The sequence below is a fragment of the Copadichromis virginalis genome, linkage group LG3 (assembly GCF_057382275.1).
Source record: "Copadichromis virginalis isolate Kocher_CV1m ecotype Utaka linkage group LG3, C_Virginalis_male_GT1.1, whole genome shotgun sequence".
Taxonomy (NCBI): domain Eukaryota; kingdom Metazoa; phylum Chordata; class Actinopteri; order Cichliformes; family Cichlidae; genus Copadichromis; species Copadichromis virginalis.
In genome coordinates, this window is record NC_140620.1 from 12,414,866 (window position 1) to 12,431,723 (window position 16,858).

The window sequence follows — 16,858 nt, forward strand, 5'->3', positions numbered from 1 at the left end:
AGTCTTCAGGTGAAATTAACATGTTTACAACCTTTACAAATAATAGATTTCAGGTAGAATGAGATATATATTAATAACATATAACGTACTACAACTAAAGGCTTAAAAAAGTGGAAGTTAACGTCAGTAAAACACATGTATAGATGTACAACAAGCCTGTAAAAGTCAGACCTGAAGCTTTTTAGCCTCTAGTTGGCGTATCTCTGGATGGCATAACCATCTGAGAACACTGTGAGTAACAAAACCCAGAATGGGGTGTCACAGAGTGTTTTCTTACAGGTCATGGAGTTCCACAGGGCTCTGTTATAGGTCCTTTACTTTTGTTCAGATTTAAATTATAATCTAAATTCACCTGTTTAAATTGTATTAACACTTATAGTTTCCATTAATGGTAGTGTGGCCTTTTTGCTGCTGTTGGAACATTATGTTTAATGCAAACATGTGACTAAAATTGTACTTGAGACCATCCCCTAAAACCTGGTGAATGTTAATGTGATTATGAATTAATGTCATAGAAAAACGGATCCAGATGGTTTTCCACAGTTTAAGGTGTTTCAATTAAACCATTTAAGGTTTAGATGAACACTGTGTCCCGAGCAGCTCTTGTTTTATATCGAGCTTTGTGTTTATGGTTATCTTGTGTTAAAGTTTAAGACCACATGTCTGTGTTTGTTTGTGATCTTGCATTTACACATAGTTTGAATTTGTGAACACTGTGGTTGATTTTAGGGAAGTTCAGACTGAGGAATGCTTCCCTCCCTGGGAGAAAATGTTTCTGAACAAAAGGGAAATTCTGAGGCTCATTTTACAGAAAATACTAAAATAGGATGTGAGACCAGGAGCTAAATCCTCAAAAATAATTATGATGCGCTTAATAAAACGGGTACTTGCACATAGTTTCTTACTTGGTGGGTGGGAGGGAGGAGGTGATGTAAACTTTTATCTGATGCTTTCCAGCTGATTCTTCACAGGCAGAGCAGAGGTGAGGAGCACTTTATTCTTTCTCCATTATTAGTTTGAATTAGTGTTGATATTTAAGTGAGTTTGGTAGAAAGAACAACTTGATTTTGTTGAGATTAGCATAGGTGTATTTATATACTGAATATCTACATAAATCCAGCTACAGGTGTATTCCTTTAAACTACTTTGATCCAATTTATATTTAATACGTTTAAAATAACTTTACGGTTTAACTTGAAAGTAATAAAGGGAGGCATCACCGGGTAGTTTTTGAGACTTTTGTTCGTCTCTCCAAAGGTACTGTAACTTGACTGACTCTATTTTAACCACAGTAAGAGGTGAGCAGAATGGAGGAATCATATTATGAGAATTACTGGGACCAGACGACGCTCTCTCTCACAGGTATCCGTTTCATTTAAGTTGGGAATGTCTTGGTTGTAGCGTGCACCTGTAATAACTGAGCGTCTGTCAAGCAGACAGTCCAGCACCCTCATCTGCATCCAGGTTCAGACGGTGGCTGTTTCCTGGTCTGATCGTCGTGGTCCTGCTGATTCTGATCATAGTGATGGGAAGTACCAGTAAGTGCGTGTACACACACACACACACACACACACACACACACACACACACACACACACACACTCTAGTTTAGGTTAAATGTGGTGACCACTGTTACTTCTTCAAGTTAGTAACTGAGTTACAAGATTCTAAAAGTAATTAATTACTTGAAAAGTAACTATTGCGTTACTTTAAAAAAACGTTTAACCCTCTGGGGTCCAGGGTATAATTGGCCATTTTTAACTACTTTTGATGTTCCCTCCACATTTCACCTTTAAACTATTTACTTTGCCTTGTTTGGTGTCATTCTTTTCAGCACAAACTCACGTGTCTGAATTTACAGTTATGTTTTCATTTTGACATACTGTATTAACACAATTGGTCTAAAATCAGACAAAAAACACAAGATCAAAGTAGAAAAGGTTATATTTTTTACTGTAACAACCACAAACATGTTTAATGATCATATTTCACAACTTTAAATGCAAATATAAATTGTCAATTTTAAAATCCTATGCACAAGTTTGCAAACAAAGTTATTTGCATCCATTTACCTTTTACCTTGATTTTTTAAAATAACCATTTCAAACTATTTACAGATCAGCTGTTCTTCAATAAGATGCCACAAATTATTTGTGCCACTCCAAAAACATAATTTCTGTCCACTATAAAGGAGAACATCACACCTGATACCTGCAGGTCTGACAGCAGCAGGTGTATCACTCCTGTTTCTACCTGGAGACAGCAGTCGCCTTATTGTTCTGACACAAACACAAAACTATCCACAACACTACACACTAACTACAAAAGACAACACATTAACTACAGACTCCAAACACGCTAAACATCACAAATCTCTCACATCTCAAAACTCTCTCTCTCTCTTTCTGCTGTCTCTCTCTCTCTCGCCGTCACTCCTAAAACTTCCTGTTTTTTTGTTGTTTTTATTTTATTTTTTGCTCATAAGCAGAGAGTGCTTGCTAGCACTGTCCTTAGACAGTAAACGTGTGATTATTGACTTGTTGCATCACACGAGAGTGCTACAATGACTCTGGTTTTACGTGGCCTATCAACACAGTTTACAAACTGGTATCTATCACCTTGTTGTTTTGTCTTTAAGTGGTCATGTGATTGTCTTACCACGACTACTTTATTCTTCCTCAGTCAAACAGCAGCACTCATGCGATTGTTTTGCCCCCTTAGCTCCAGGTGTTGTGCTAGACAGTGATCGTGATTACCGTCCGCGGGAGCGCGCAGCTGCTTAAAGCTGTAGCGTCCAGATTACTTACAGCTACTTCCGTGTGACTGATATAAGATGCGGTAAGCTGAGCACAGCTTCAACCGTCTGTTTGTTGAAAAATAGTAACGAACGGCGTTTCCTTGTTAGTAACTCTAATTCCGTTGTAACGATAGAAATAGTAATTAGTTAGATTGCTCGTTACTGAAAAAAAAACACCATTAGTAACGCTGTTACTTGTAACGCCGTTATTCCCATCACTGCACACTACCAATATTATAAGTAAGCTCTGCGTTTTCAGTCTGCCTTTTAAAATAGAAATAGAATAGAGTAGTCTTTTGTCCTTTTTATTGTACAACTAAATTCTGGGTGTCCCACATCAACTGTGTTGGAATAAAATATAATACGGCAAGGCTGGGATGGTCAATTTGGTAAAGTAAATCCATTGGGCATCTTTCTTTGCCTTTAGACAATAATTCTGATGGCAAAAGAGCCAAACGGGACAGGCAAAAAAAAAAAAAAAGGAATAAAATATAAATAGTAGAAAAACACAAAAAGGTGCACAGTAGTTGGAAGCACTGTGCCACTGCATATGTGCGTACATGCCACCATCTTGAGCCGTTCATGTCTAGGTCTGCATTTGGGGTCCAAATCCACATGCTAAATCCCACCTCTACATCCATAAACATCCTTCGAGGTCTTTCTCTTTTCCTATATGTCCAATATATCAATGATCCCTCCACTGCACACTCTCAACCATCTCAGCTTTCCACTTCATATGTATTCTTTATAGTCTCTAGTGAAATAAACACTTACAAACTTTTTCTTGTATGTGCAAAATGATTATTAGAATCAGCACGAGCCGAGTACGTTAGTAGCAAAATCACTGTGACTGCAAAGATGGTTTACAGAATTTTCTTGTAATTGAAAATAATTTTTGATCCTTCAACATGACAAAGAGAAAAACAAATGATAACTAAACTCTAATCACACAGTAGATATTTACATGACATCATCTTGAAATTAAATTATTAAATGAAAAGAAAGATAAAAGTCATTTGATTTACAGTTTTTGTTATATTGAATCTTCATTATGTAATAGAGCCAGTTTTTAAAATCAGCTTTTTATTTTATCATCTCTAGTTTTGTTTCATTTTGTTCTTTTAATGATTTTTCTTTACTGAACATTTTTTTATTTTGTCTTATTTTGTTGAGCAAATTTCTTTATTACACTATTTTATTGTATTATAGAGTGTTTAGTTTGCTATACTAGAAGAATTTCCTCTTTTTGGGGATGTGTACAGTTGACCTTGGCCATCTCTTTTTTCAGACAGGAAGATGTCAAATCGTCTGGGGACTTTGGAGCAGAGAGTTTCCAACCTCAGTAAGATCGTCCAATCACTGAACGCCTCACTGCATCACACTCAAGGTAGCACACCTGTTAGTTAACGTCTTTTTGGAGAACACTCAAAAAACAAAAAAACAAAACAAAAACAGGACACAGTTTCAGCACATTACTCTGCTACACTTAAAATCTGAATGTGGTTAGCTTACATAGATTTAATACATCAAACTTAAAGGTGTTTAGATCCACAGCATAACTAGTTATTGTCCCAGTTCTGGGTCATTTTGACCCAGCATTTTCAGTTTCTTGTGTTTTGGTATTCTTCTTCTTCTGTGTTATGATTTATGTTCTGATTCTTTAGTTGTGCTGTTTTGATTATTATTATTATTATTATTCTAGGTTTCAGTTTGGTCCTGGTTATGAGTTTAATTTTTAGGTTTTGTGTCAAGTCTGTGTCTCGATGTGATTTGTTTTCTGTTATACTTTGAAGGTCCATGTCTTATGTCAGTGTCCATTTTACTTCCCCCTGTCGCGTTAGCCCTAATTTCTCCCAGCTGTGTCTCCCTCCTGTTTCCTATTCCCTGATTACTCCACTGTGTATTTAAGCCCTGTGTTTGCCTTTGCCCTCTGTCGTGTCGTTAATGTTTGCTACCCTCAGTATGCTGTGTGTTTGTCTTCTACTTCTGTTTAGTTGCTCAGTTCCAGTGTTTCAGTTCCTATGTTCAGAGTTTTGTTTTGGTTTTTTGGACGTTTTATCCATGTGGAGTTTTTTCTGAGCAACAAAGCTGTGCTTTAGGTTTAACCTGCCGGTTCTGAGTCCTGCTCTTGGGTCCACTTCTCCGGCCTGCCTGCCACACAGCCTATCATGACAGTTACAGCTATCTGGTACAGGTGGACAATGTAACACTAGATAACACTAGATATTGAAACATATTTAAATTAAAAATGACACATTTATATTAAAACACAATTCACCAATAAATCCCCGTGTGTCCCAGACTCCCGTGCCGTGTCTTCATCCAGTGTCAGTGCTCTGTGCATGTGCTCCTTAGTGTTCGTGTAACCTGTGCTTGCTGCCCTCTCGTCCCGCAATTCTCCTGAGAAAATAACAGAAGGAGCCGTAAATACACTACACTGCGACAAATTCACACTCACTGACTTCCAGCTGGGAAACTAACAGGAAGTCTCACAAAACGATCCAGCATCAGAGAGAGCTCCACCACACTGCTAAGTAGCTCCCTCGAAGAGGCTTGATCATCTGCAGGTTTGTGTGAACATCTTCCTCAGGTGTGGCCAGCCACCTGGCAGGGCACACCCACCAGGCCTAATGGTGCCCGTAAACCAGCCTACCAGATGCACCCACACCCATATACACACCCACACACACATACCTGCAATCAGGGAAACCAGTGACAGCCATACCATACATCAAATATACTTATAACAAGTAATATAAGTCCAAAACTGCAGAGGACACCTGGGTCATCAGACCCAGGTCCCTGACACTAAAATATTTATCTCATAAGGGGTTTATGCAGACTTACACTAACAATGTGAAAGTCTAAACCAAACCTCATCGTTTTAAGTGTTCCAGTTGCCAAACATGCTAACATGCTAAGTCTCCTTGTTTCTAGAAACGGCTAAACAAGTTCAGCAGCTCCAGTATGCTGTTGAGAACAACAAGGACCAGCTTAACTCAGGTTTGTCTGCCCCCCTGTAGATTATACTGCTGGTGATGACTCCAAACATCATGTTTAACCTGTGTTTGTGCTGTGTGTTCAGTGTCAGAGGCGCCGAAACAGCTGTCGGTCATCGACTCTCTGAGCAAGAGCATCGCTGCCATCAAATGTTCCCACGAACACGTCACCAACAACAGTGTGTATACCATATTTATATTAGGAAAATACACATCTGCAGACTGACGCTCACACCTGTGTACCTGTTTCTCTCTGTCAGGTTCAACTGCAGGTGGTTGTTGTCCTGTGGGTTGGACTGTGTTTGAGTCCAGCTGTTACTTCTTCAGCGGTGATTCTCGGTCCTGGAACGAGTCCAGAGACTGGTGTGAAACACAACAAGCCCACCTGGTCATTCTGCGCAACGACAAGGAGTGGGTAAGACCTGCCACACTATTCACATGATTCAGCATGAAATGTACCAGTCTTTATTTGAATGGTAATGTTTCCTAGTTTGTAAAAATGTGTCTGGTTAACAGCATCTCAACAATTCAGACAGCAGAGACTTCAGAGCCTCAGAGGTGTCAGTGGACAATGTCATGGGCATGGCACACTTTTTAAAACATAATTTAACTCTTTCACCCATAAAGACAACATTTTATTTATCTTTTTTGTGAGCAGGCCTGAAGTAGGACAGAAACACTTAGAAAAGAGCTTCAAAATGACTCATAGATAAAGAGTCGAGGTTTAAGATGTACTGTCTGACATTTTCTGGATTTAAGAAAAGATTTGAAAACTTTATGTGCACACAGTCAAAAGCATCTTTAACTAAGCAAGTAAGTTTTTATTTAAAATGGAAGGCTGAGAAAAGTCAAAGTCACATGAGGACGTTGTACCAAGGCTAATGTTAACAAATCCACTGCTTAAATGCTGCCCTCTAGAGGTAAAAGTGGAATTTACACAAATGACCTTCAAGTTATGAATATCCTGCATTTTATTTTATTTTTTTAGTAGTTTGCAGACAAGGAAATAAGAAAAAATTACTTTATACTTCTCTCTGTCCAGGACTTTGTGACCCGCAGGAGCATGCCTCACTTTTACTGGATTGGTTTGTCTGACTGGAGGACTGGGCGCTGGGAGTGGGTGAACCAGACGCCGTACACAGTGGAGCCCAGGTCTTTAAAAAACAAACAAACAAACAGATGTGACCTCTCTTCTGTCTTGCATTAATGATATGGAAAGAATCAAAATCAAACAATTCCAGATGAAAGAGGATGAAAATCATAAAGCTATACTGGCATCATACTAGCCAAACCAGCCATTCCAAACTTTTTAAAAATTATTTTCCATTTTTCTTTAACTTATTTTTTTCCATTTACTATTTTTCTGTACTGTGCTTTGTGACTGCAAGTCTGTGAGTCTGCAAGTCTTCCTTACTTATTTACTTACTTTCCTTTTTTCCTTTTTCCATGTTTCATCCTGCTTTTTATTGACTTTAATTCCCCAAATGTTTGGGCCATACTCAAAGACACATCATGCCTTTTATTAGTATTTTTTTTTTTTCAAATAGGTTTTTCGGAAATTACAAAAACATGCACACATGTCCACAGATTGCCCTTAAAGAGACTGACTCGACTGAAAAAGAAAGTGATCCAGAGTTGGCGGGAATTTTATATCCGGTTTCCAGATGCAAATCCTTCCTGTCAGACACTGTAGAAACAAAATTAGCATGTTAGCAGAAGCAGCATTTTCCCTGTGGCTTTACTCAGTGTTAGCACAGCTTTTAGTGCAGAAATGAGCCATGCCAGCTTTGACAAAAGCTGCTGTAACCCTGGAGATGAGAATAGGACAATTATGCTCACTTCTGCATAGAATTTGCTCACAAACATAAGTAATGTATGTGTGTTTTTCCAGGCGGTGGAAACCCGGGCAGCCGGACAACCTGACCGGGCACGGAGATGAAGACTGCGCTCACCTTTATGATGATGGACTCCTGAACGACGTGCACTGCTCCATCAAGATGCAGTTCATCTGTCAGAAACCTACCGTGAATGCCTGAACACACCTGCTTCCCTGGCTTTGCCCACATCTGCTCTCAGATTACACCGCAAAAACTTATAATATAATGAAGATATCCCACTTTCTGGACTTACTGCTCTACAGGGGGCGCTCTCCAGCAGGTCCAGAGTTAATGAGGCTATATGGAGCTGTAGAAGAAAATTATAAAATTGTAGAAAATTTCCCAAGGTGTTTACTTTAAAGACTGAATAAAACATGGACTAAAACTGAAACTGTGGAAAAACAATAGTGAGAGAGACCTGTAATTGCAACACATGAGCTCTTTAATGAGCGTCCTGATGCCCTCAGGTGTGCTCAGAGGAGAATCTGAGGAGATCTTCCAACATTACCTGCACTACAACTCTGACGCCCAACGCTACATCTGGAAATACAACAACAACAGCACTGTCGGGACATGAAGATGCTGAATGAGAACTGCGCTCCAGTGAGATCTGCTCAGCCCCGCTGTCTGCCTCCCTCTTAAATGACAACCTCACTGAGGGCTGACCTCTGACTTCTTGAATGTTGGACTTTCACTTGGTCATGGAGTTGGGTTTTGTTTTAGCTACATACTAATGAGGAACTTTTTATTCAAAAAACCTACGATTTGAATGAATACAATTATGTATAAAGAGGTTAATGTTAGCCAAACCCTACCCCTAACTCTAAATGGGGTCCTTGTGACCAAGCATATGCTAGAACATGACATTTTTTTTTATTTTTTTTTTGCTATTTCTAATCATCTGTGGCTGCACATTTGCTTTTCTTGTTAGTTTGCTTTAATCCTTTTGGTCATCATGCTGTATTGTGCACATGTGGGTAAAACACACATCAAGGGCTGGACTAGGCCATGTAACATCGCAGTAAGGTGTTTCATCAGTGCCAAATAATTAGCAAGATCTAATAATATTTTAACAGTATTTTCACTGTAACCTTTAACCATGCTTCGAGTCAGTTAACCATGATGTGGTAATTTTGTAAACTTATCTAAGTCTGTGGTCCTGAAGTAGAAATGCTGTCCACTCCAACCTAGGGGACGAACCTAGTGGACATTAAAGGAGGACATCCTTATCCACAGACTCTCACATTCAAATGTCCAAGTTCAAAGCAGAAATAAAAAATGTTACAGCCTGATTACAAAAAATAGTTTTGGTCTCTATATCTACACCCCTGCTTTATAGCAACAAAACGTTTTTAAAGCATCTGAATAAAGCCGTGTCAGTGTCAGATGTTATGATGGTATTATCGTCACACAGATTGCATACAGTTTTTGTAGGTTTTGGTTGATTTTGGGGAAGTATCAACTGAAAAGTGGCGCTTTGGCAGGGAATGGCTGCCTGTTTCTCATTAAAAAGGAAGTTTTGAAAGCAACTTCTGTAAAACTTGGGCTGATTCACTTTAAAATCTAGCGAATAGGATGATAAACACGAAGCTAAGACCCCCAAAATGTTGTGACATACCCGTAAAAATGATGAGTGAGTGTTTTCACACAGCTAGTTGCATGAAGGGCAGGAAGAGGAGGAAATATCAATCTTTATGTCTGAGAATCCCTGCTACTTCAGAGGCAGAACAAAGGTGAGAAACTCTTTCATTATTAATTTGTTTGTAACAGTGTGAATTGGGTTTGATTTTTGAATCAGTTTAGTAATTTTAAACACAGCTTTGTATATTTATTGAAAATATACATAAATGCAGTTAGAGTTTACATTTAAACTGCTGTGGTTTGATTCTTTTCAACATAAAGATTCAAATCTATAACAGGTTAAATTAAAATGCAGAACTGATTCTTTATACTTTGCTTCCAAGCAGCAAGACTTTAAGATGGTCTTGAGCAGAAGTTCTCCAGGCTTTCTTAAGGTCTTTTTTTTCCCCATTGGCTGCTTTTTCACCCATTGTCAGTCCAGTTCCTTAATATTTTCAGCATAGACCGCATTTACCGATGGGGACATAAAGAACTTCCATCTTTGGGCACATTTTCAGGCTCAACAAATGTTGCTGACCTCTATAATTAGAACAAGAGTCTAATGAACCTAGTTTGAGGTTAGGATAGGGGAGCATACGAGACGTGTACCCTGTAACTCAGACTATTTCAGGAACAGCAGGTCCGGGGGAGGTTGAGGTCAGGAGACCTCCAGCAAGAGAAGGGTCTTCAGCATACTCATATATGATATCAAAGGTGAAGCAACAGCAGGTATAAATGTAAATGTGGAGTGGATGTGTCTTTGTCACATGGGAACAATAAGACCCACTCATGAATAAATATCTCAAACCATCGAACTATCCTTTTGATTGTCTCCTTCCACAACTACATCACCGTCATTATAGAACGAACCAATTTTAAAACTGTATCTTTAGGCACTTTGTTACCAGCAGCCTGCTGCAGAAACACACCATTAGTTCCCATTTTTGTGGCTCAGTCTATGAAAATTATCTAATATAATACAGTTTGACAGGAATCAAGTATTTTTGCACCAACAAGGTGATTCCCAAATAACTATTACCTGAAAATTTTGACTTAAAAAAAATCAGGAAACTGTCTGGACAAAGAAGTGGCAGGTCTAAAAAAACAACAAAAAACTGTGCTGCAGATAAACAGTATCTGAAAATCAAATCATTGAGAAAGATGAAAAAATTAAACACTTAATTTTTCAGCATGGCAACGATCCCAAGCACACTGTTAATGCAATAGGATTAGAATAGCTATTTTTTTGAGAATCTTTTTGTGCAGATTTCTTTGCTTTTTTAAATTTCTTATTTAACCAGACTACGTGGCCGCGATGTCTGACGTACCTTATGAGAATAATTGGGACAACACTGCCCTCTGGACCAAAGGTATCTGTTTGAGCTTGAGTAAGCAACTTATTTGATTTTAGGATTTTAAGATCTACTTGTGAAGCAGTAACCATGTCTGTCTCTGTCTGTCAGATTCTCCACCGCACTTCGTCTCACCGATGTCCAGGTTCAAACGCTGGTTATTTCCTGGTCTGACTGCTGTGATCCTGTTGATTCTGATCATAGTGCTTGGAGTTACCAGTGAGTATAAAACAGACACATAAACAGAGATTTCTTTATGACTAATTTTACTCCGCTGACCTTTTTGTGATTATGCTGATCTGCTTTGTAAGGCTGTCACTTTTATTCCATTACAGGCTATGCTCACTGTTTTAGTTACTATAACACAAGCTTAGCTAAATATTATTTTTATTTGCTGTCGTTTTGTGTGTTCAGACACGAAGACATCGAAATATCTGTGGTCTGTGGATCAGAGAGTTTCCAACATGAGTGACATCATCCAGTCATTTAACACCTCACTGCATCAAGCTCAAGGTAAAATGCCTGTTAGTCAATGTCTTTGTCACACATAGTATTAGAAAACTAAATGTGGTTAGTTCATATGTAAAGACTTTATAAGTCAGACTTTCCAAGTTAACAGATTTGCGGATTTGCAGTGTAACCCACAACATCCAGAATTTTATGGCTCCCTAAAGACAAGACCTGCTCCAGGTCTTTCCAGTCATTTGGGATAACTGGGTCTGACCAGCAGCATTCATCTAATCCAAGTCACCAGAACGTAGTGATCACTTGACAGTGCTGCTTTTCTCTCTGAGAGTCTAAGACACAAGATCAGAATATATGACAACAAAGTTAATTACTGACCCTTAGCCTAAGGCGCTCAAACACCATATGCACTTATGAGCCACCTTGAACATGATGTTTGTGATGCCTGGTACAGAAGTGAAATAACAAAACACCAGTCTGGTTCAAATCAGACTGGGTAGTGCTTGCAATCTACAGGTGTCTACTATGTCACCCACATGAGCTTTTAAAGGCACCACAGCGATTTATGTAGTCCCCAACAAGGACTGTAGGATTCGATCAAAAATTAACCAAGAAGGTTTGGTGTTCTCAACTGCTGCACAAGTGCGCACATTCAAAAGGATTACCCTCTGTGAGCTAAATGTTCATAGAGGTGACTTTCACTTTCTGGGATTGTGATTCCACAATCCTTCCTTTAGAAAGAAGTGAGGCCAAGGTCTAGTGATGGTGAGATGAAGCCTCGTGATGAACTGAAGCTTTCCATCCAACAGGTCGACTGTCCAATATGGTTCCAAGTATTGTGATGATTCATTTGCTCTACTGCGCCATCAAGTGGACGATTCAAGTGAAACAGGCTCTGTGATTATAATGATGTGATGTGTAAACCTCTAAACTAAATAAATAAATTGTTTTCATAGTTATTTATCCCGAATATTGTCTCAGTCTGATACAAAAGAGAAAGTGGAAACTATCAGGACAGAATTTTTAACTGTGTAATCATGCTTATCTACATCTGGATAACGACACAAACTAGTGTGTGGCGCTTCACTTTTTAATAAACTAAAAGACAGAAATCAGATTAATAATCAAAACTCCCCCAAGATTACCCGACACATGCTTCGAAGCTTCGGCACACAGGCCACATCACTACCAATGTCACTCCACCTTCTTAACAAGGTCAGGTTTCTTCCTTACGACTGTAGTGATGTTCCAGATACAAAAAAGTCTGTAATTCTGAGGGTCAGCAGGCCAATTGGTCTTCGCTAAGGCAAACCCCATCGAGGTCTAACCCCCCAAAGCTACCAGTTCCCTTGAGGCCCCGGTTAGCCAGTGCTGTCTCAGTACTAGGTGCTTTTAAATAGCTGCCTTTCACCTATTCCATTTCATATTAAGACAATTTGGTTTTCCCATAGCCCTTCTGTTCCTTAACAACATCTTATCTGAAGGATTTTTGAGATATTCTAAATTAATCAGTGAACTAGCCACAGTGTCAAATATGCTAACATGCTAAATCTTTTTCTTTCTAGAAACAGCTAAACAAGTTCAGCAGCTACAGTTTACTGTTGAGAACAACAAGGACCGGCTTACCTCAGGTCTGTTTGCCCCGCTGTAGATTTTACTGCTGGTGATAACTCTAAACATCATGTTTAACTTCTGTTTGTGCTGTGTGATCAGTGTCGGAGGCCATGAAGCAGCTGGCACTCATCGACACACTCACCAAGAATATTGCAGCCATCAAATGTTCCCTTGAACACATCATCAACAACAGTGCGTTTACCATATTTTACCATTTTACACATCTGCAGACTGAATTTCACATCCGTGGTAACTGTTTCTCTCTGTCAGGTTCAACTACAGGTGGTTGTTGTCCTGTGGGTTGGACTGTGTTTGAGTCCACCTGTTACTTCTTCAGCAGTGATTCTCAGTCCTGGACTGGGTCCAGAGACTGGTGTGAAACACAACAAGCCCACCTGGTCATTCTGCGTAACGACAAGGAGTGGGTAAGACCTGCCCACACCCGTCACATAATCTACTATGAAACACTTTTTGCAATATTGTGCAATATTGTATTGTACCACAAGATGGAGTAGTGAGTCAATGTAATTTTTATTTAAACAGCTTAGTCATTAAATACAAATTCTTATTTGCAAACATATTCTGGGAAAAGGCCTCCTGTTGAATATTTATCTCTGTCTTAGCAGAGGCAAATATTCAAAAGAGCAGGAACACATCTCACAACAAATTGAGACACATACACACAAACAATACTTTTTACCGTCATTGTCTCTTTATCCAGGACTTTGTGACCCGTAATACAATCCCTCAATTGTACTGGATTGGTTTGTCTGACTCCAGAACTGGGAGGTGGGAGTGGGTGAACCAGACACCATACAGGATTGAGCGCAGGTCTGTTTCAGTAACAAAAAATATAACTTCTCTGTTATTTTCTCCTGTCATGCTGCATTAACTGTGTACGGCCACTTAATATCAATTAACTCGAGACACAAGGATGAAAATGACTATTTCTTGCATTTATAAAATATTCTCTAACCTGCAATTTAAAACTCAAGGTCCAATTAAAAATCTGAGAACTTTCTGTTACATTTTCTCCTGTTTACCTGTGTTCCCCTTGATGAATGTGCATTTTCAGGCGATGGAAACCTGGGCAGCCTGACAGCTGGACTGGGCACGGTCTTGGAGGGGATGAAGACTGTGCTCACCTTCACAGTGATGGACGCCTGAATGACCACCACTGCTCCGCCAGGTTCCACTTCATCTGTCAGAAACACAGCCTGAACATTTGAACACATTCGTTTGCCTGGCTCCGCCCACAAACTGCTCTCCAACTACTGTTGATTACAAAGAAAATTTCATAGTGGGGCGCTGTTGAGCTTGGCCAGAATGAATGGGACTCTAAGGAGTCCATGATTTACAGGTTGTGTTTTTGTTGTAGTAAAATACCTTTCTGTGAGTATTAGGGACATCACACCACCAGGTCCAGTTTATCCCAGATCACGAAGCCTAACCCTTTGTGCTCTTTAGCTTCACCTACCACCATTCAAACTGAACAGGCTTACTGTGTGCATGTTTTAGATAGTACACAAGAGTCACTGTGATGTCACACATTGATTATAGACTCACTATGTTGGGTTTTCGGTGCCAGAAACAATAAGCAGACTGGGTGAAGTGTTAAGTTATCAGTTGTCTGCATCTCAGACAACTGAAACATAAAAATTGTACTACAGTTGTACAAACAATGCTACAATGTAAACCTAAATAAAAAGTATCCTTCCATCCATCCATTCTCTTCCACTTGTTCTTGTCAGGGTCGTGGGGTGGCTGGAGCCTAGCACAGGGCGAGAGGCCGGGTACACCCTGGACAGGTCACCAGTCCATCCCAGGCCTAATACAAAGAGACAGACAACAATTCACACTCATATTCACACTTAAGGGAAATTTAGGATCACTGATTAACATAACCCCACTAACTGCATGTCTTTGGACTGTGGGTGGAAGCAGGAGTACCTGGAGGGGTGATCAATAATTGAGCTCTGTGGAACTCCACAACCTGTGAGAGAACACTCTGTGATGTCCCGGCGTTTTCGGTGGAAGAAACACATCACGATGAACACAATCAATTTACTAGATCTTCCTTGCGAGGATGATTCAGACTTGCATCAAGAAATTCTATGTTTTTTCTTTAGGATTTCTCGAGTTTTGGCTTCTAATTTCATTTTGTTGATTTCTTTTGTTGGGTTTCTGATGTTCTTAGGTTAACTCAGTCTTTTTTTTGTCCATTGCCTTTGACCTCTTGTCTCTGGTCACTTCCTTTTTCAACGTTATTCTCTGATGCGTCTTGTTCTAGATGCACTTTGCTTTTTGTTTCGCTCTTTGCAATTATATGCCCTGCTCTCATTGTCTCAACCTTTGATTGCTCTTGCATGTGCTCTGTCCCCTCCACCATCTGATTCCTCACGTAAACTTTAGTTTACTTAAAGAAAAAAAAACTTGCCTTCTTTGTTTTTGTAAAATTGTTTGTCAATATTTTTTTCAGCTTGCATGCTTTTTATGTTGGATGACCCGAGTCTCCTGACAACTTTTAGTTTACATTTTCAATTGAAATAAAGTTGCTTTTACACCCAGAGTACTTCCTCTGTTTGGGTCATCTCTCCTGAATTATACTGAAACTTTCAGTGACTCCGATACAGTGAAGCTTTTAGTTCACTTGTCCCAATAATATTTTATTCATTTATTGGTTTCACAAGGCAAAACATATCTACTTACAGTGAGCATATGATAAATCTGATGTAGTCCATGCAATGACACAACCAATCCTAACAGCTGCAGGTGTCTAAAAGGGAGTTTTTCCTTCCCACTGTCACCAAGTGCTTGCTCAAATGAGGTCGTCTGATTTTGGGGTTTTTCTCTATATTATTGTAGTGTCCTTATGATATAAAGTGCTTTGAGGTTGTTGTTTATTTTTCCAGTAATTTAAAATAGGCACACCAAGCTCAGCAAATGGAAGTTCCTATCTATATCAGATATTATGGTGTCATCATTTTGCATAGCAACAGCATAGTAATGGCTGAAATTTTGTACTGCTGTTTTGCAGTCATGCACTTATAAAACTTCATAAAAGCATCATCTCATAGTTCTACCCACAAGTTACAGCCACAAAATGTTGAATTAACACTTTCATGCATGACTTATGAAAACCTCAATCAGGATCTTTTTTTCTTAGGCATTTTATTCATCTTTAGGGATGAAAAGATGAATAAAAATACTTCAGAAAAAATCATGGGTGAGGGTTAAATAACAAAAATTACAATGAAACACACTATACATTCAGTGACACGTCAGTGTCCAATATAGTAGTTTATGTGCAAGTAGACCATCAACACTGACACAAATACAAGAAAACAGCCTTTGAATAGCTGCCCACTGTAGTGACCACTATGTGTGAAAGGGTTAAATATGGTACAAAATGACCCCATTACACTGCCTGGCAAACACCTAGCAACAAGCTAAAATGGATCAGTTTCAGCATTTATTTATCTACAACACCTTATAAAAACGTGTCTTTGAAATTTTAAAGCAAACAGTACTTCAACATGGGCATGTCCCAGGGAAGCAAAAATATTAAAACCTGTTATTAAATCTTTCGTTTTTGATCCCAACCTTTTCCAAGGCTATTTGGTGGGAAAAGGTTTGCAAATTCACCACATCTGTCATGCCAGATGTTTAATTACCTCTTGTTTATCACAACTGTAACTCCAAAAAGCGGGGAAAGGGAAATGTGCATATCAGTGTGACTATCAATGTTTTGTACATTAGTTATTAGCCCTGATAGAACAGGATTTTCCCTGTAAAGGGTGATTTTTAAAAAGTGCACAATCAGAGTTCACTCTGAGATGAAGGCATTTGTCAGGCTGCTGAGTCAGCTGACAGTTTCCTACCAGCATAGATGGATTATCTATGAGCAACACTTTTGTTTGACTTTTGAAAAAAATACATTTTTGTTTTATATATGTAGACATTGAATAAGAAACTGCTTCAATGGACTGCTTCATCGTTAATGGTCGCAGGGACATAAGAACTGCGTATTTAAAAAAGCAACCAAATCTGAAGGAAAGCTTAAAGGTTTTTGTGACTTTTTAAGTTTAAAAACCGAACCTTTCTCTGCAGATTAAACTTACATTGCAAAAGAAA

The 16,858-nt window shown here is 39.0% G+C and overlaps 2 protein-coding genes across 2 annotated transcripts; both read left to right on the forward strand.

Annotated features, from left to right (window-relative positions):
* The first annotated feature begins 934 nt into the window (after positions 1-934).
* On the forward strand, positions 935-9,246 carry LOC146712827 (C-type lectin domain family 10 member A-like). The gene is made up of 8 exons (XM_085444636.1): positions 935-1,362; positions 1,437-1,538; positions 4,086-4,184; positions 5,735-5,800; positions 5,883-5,975; positions 6,057-6,211; positions 6,839-6,948; positions 7,688-9,246. The coding sequence occupies exons 1-8, from the start codon at positions 1,308-1,310 to the stop codon at positions 7,830-7,832; spliced, it is 825 nt and encodes a 274-aa protein (XP_085300762.1). The 5' UTR covers positions 935-1,307; the 3' UTR covers positions 7,833-9,246.
* A 93-nt stretch (positions 9,247-9,339) lies between these two features.
* On the forward strand, positions 9,340-15,285 carry LOC146712828 (C-type lectin domain family 10 member A-like). The gene is made up of 9 exons (XM_085444645.1): positions 9,340-9,406; positions 10,595-10,663; positions 10,757-10,864; positions 11,060-11,158; positions 12,676-12,741; positions 12,824-12,916; positions 12,995-13,149; positions 13,446-13,555; positions 13,800-15,285. The coding sequence occupies exons 2-9, from the start codon at positions 10,609-10,611 to the stop codon at positions 13,951-13,953; spliced, it is 840 nt and encodes a 279-aa protein (XP_085300771.1). The 5' UTR covers positions 9,340-9,406; positions 10,595-10,608; the 3' UTR covers positions 13,954-15,285.
* Positions 15,286-16,858: the final 1,573 nt, after the last annotated feature.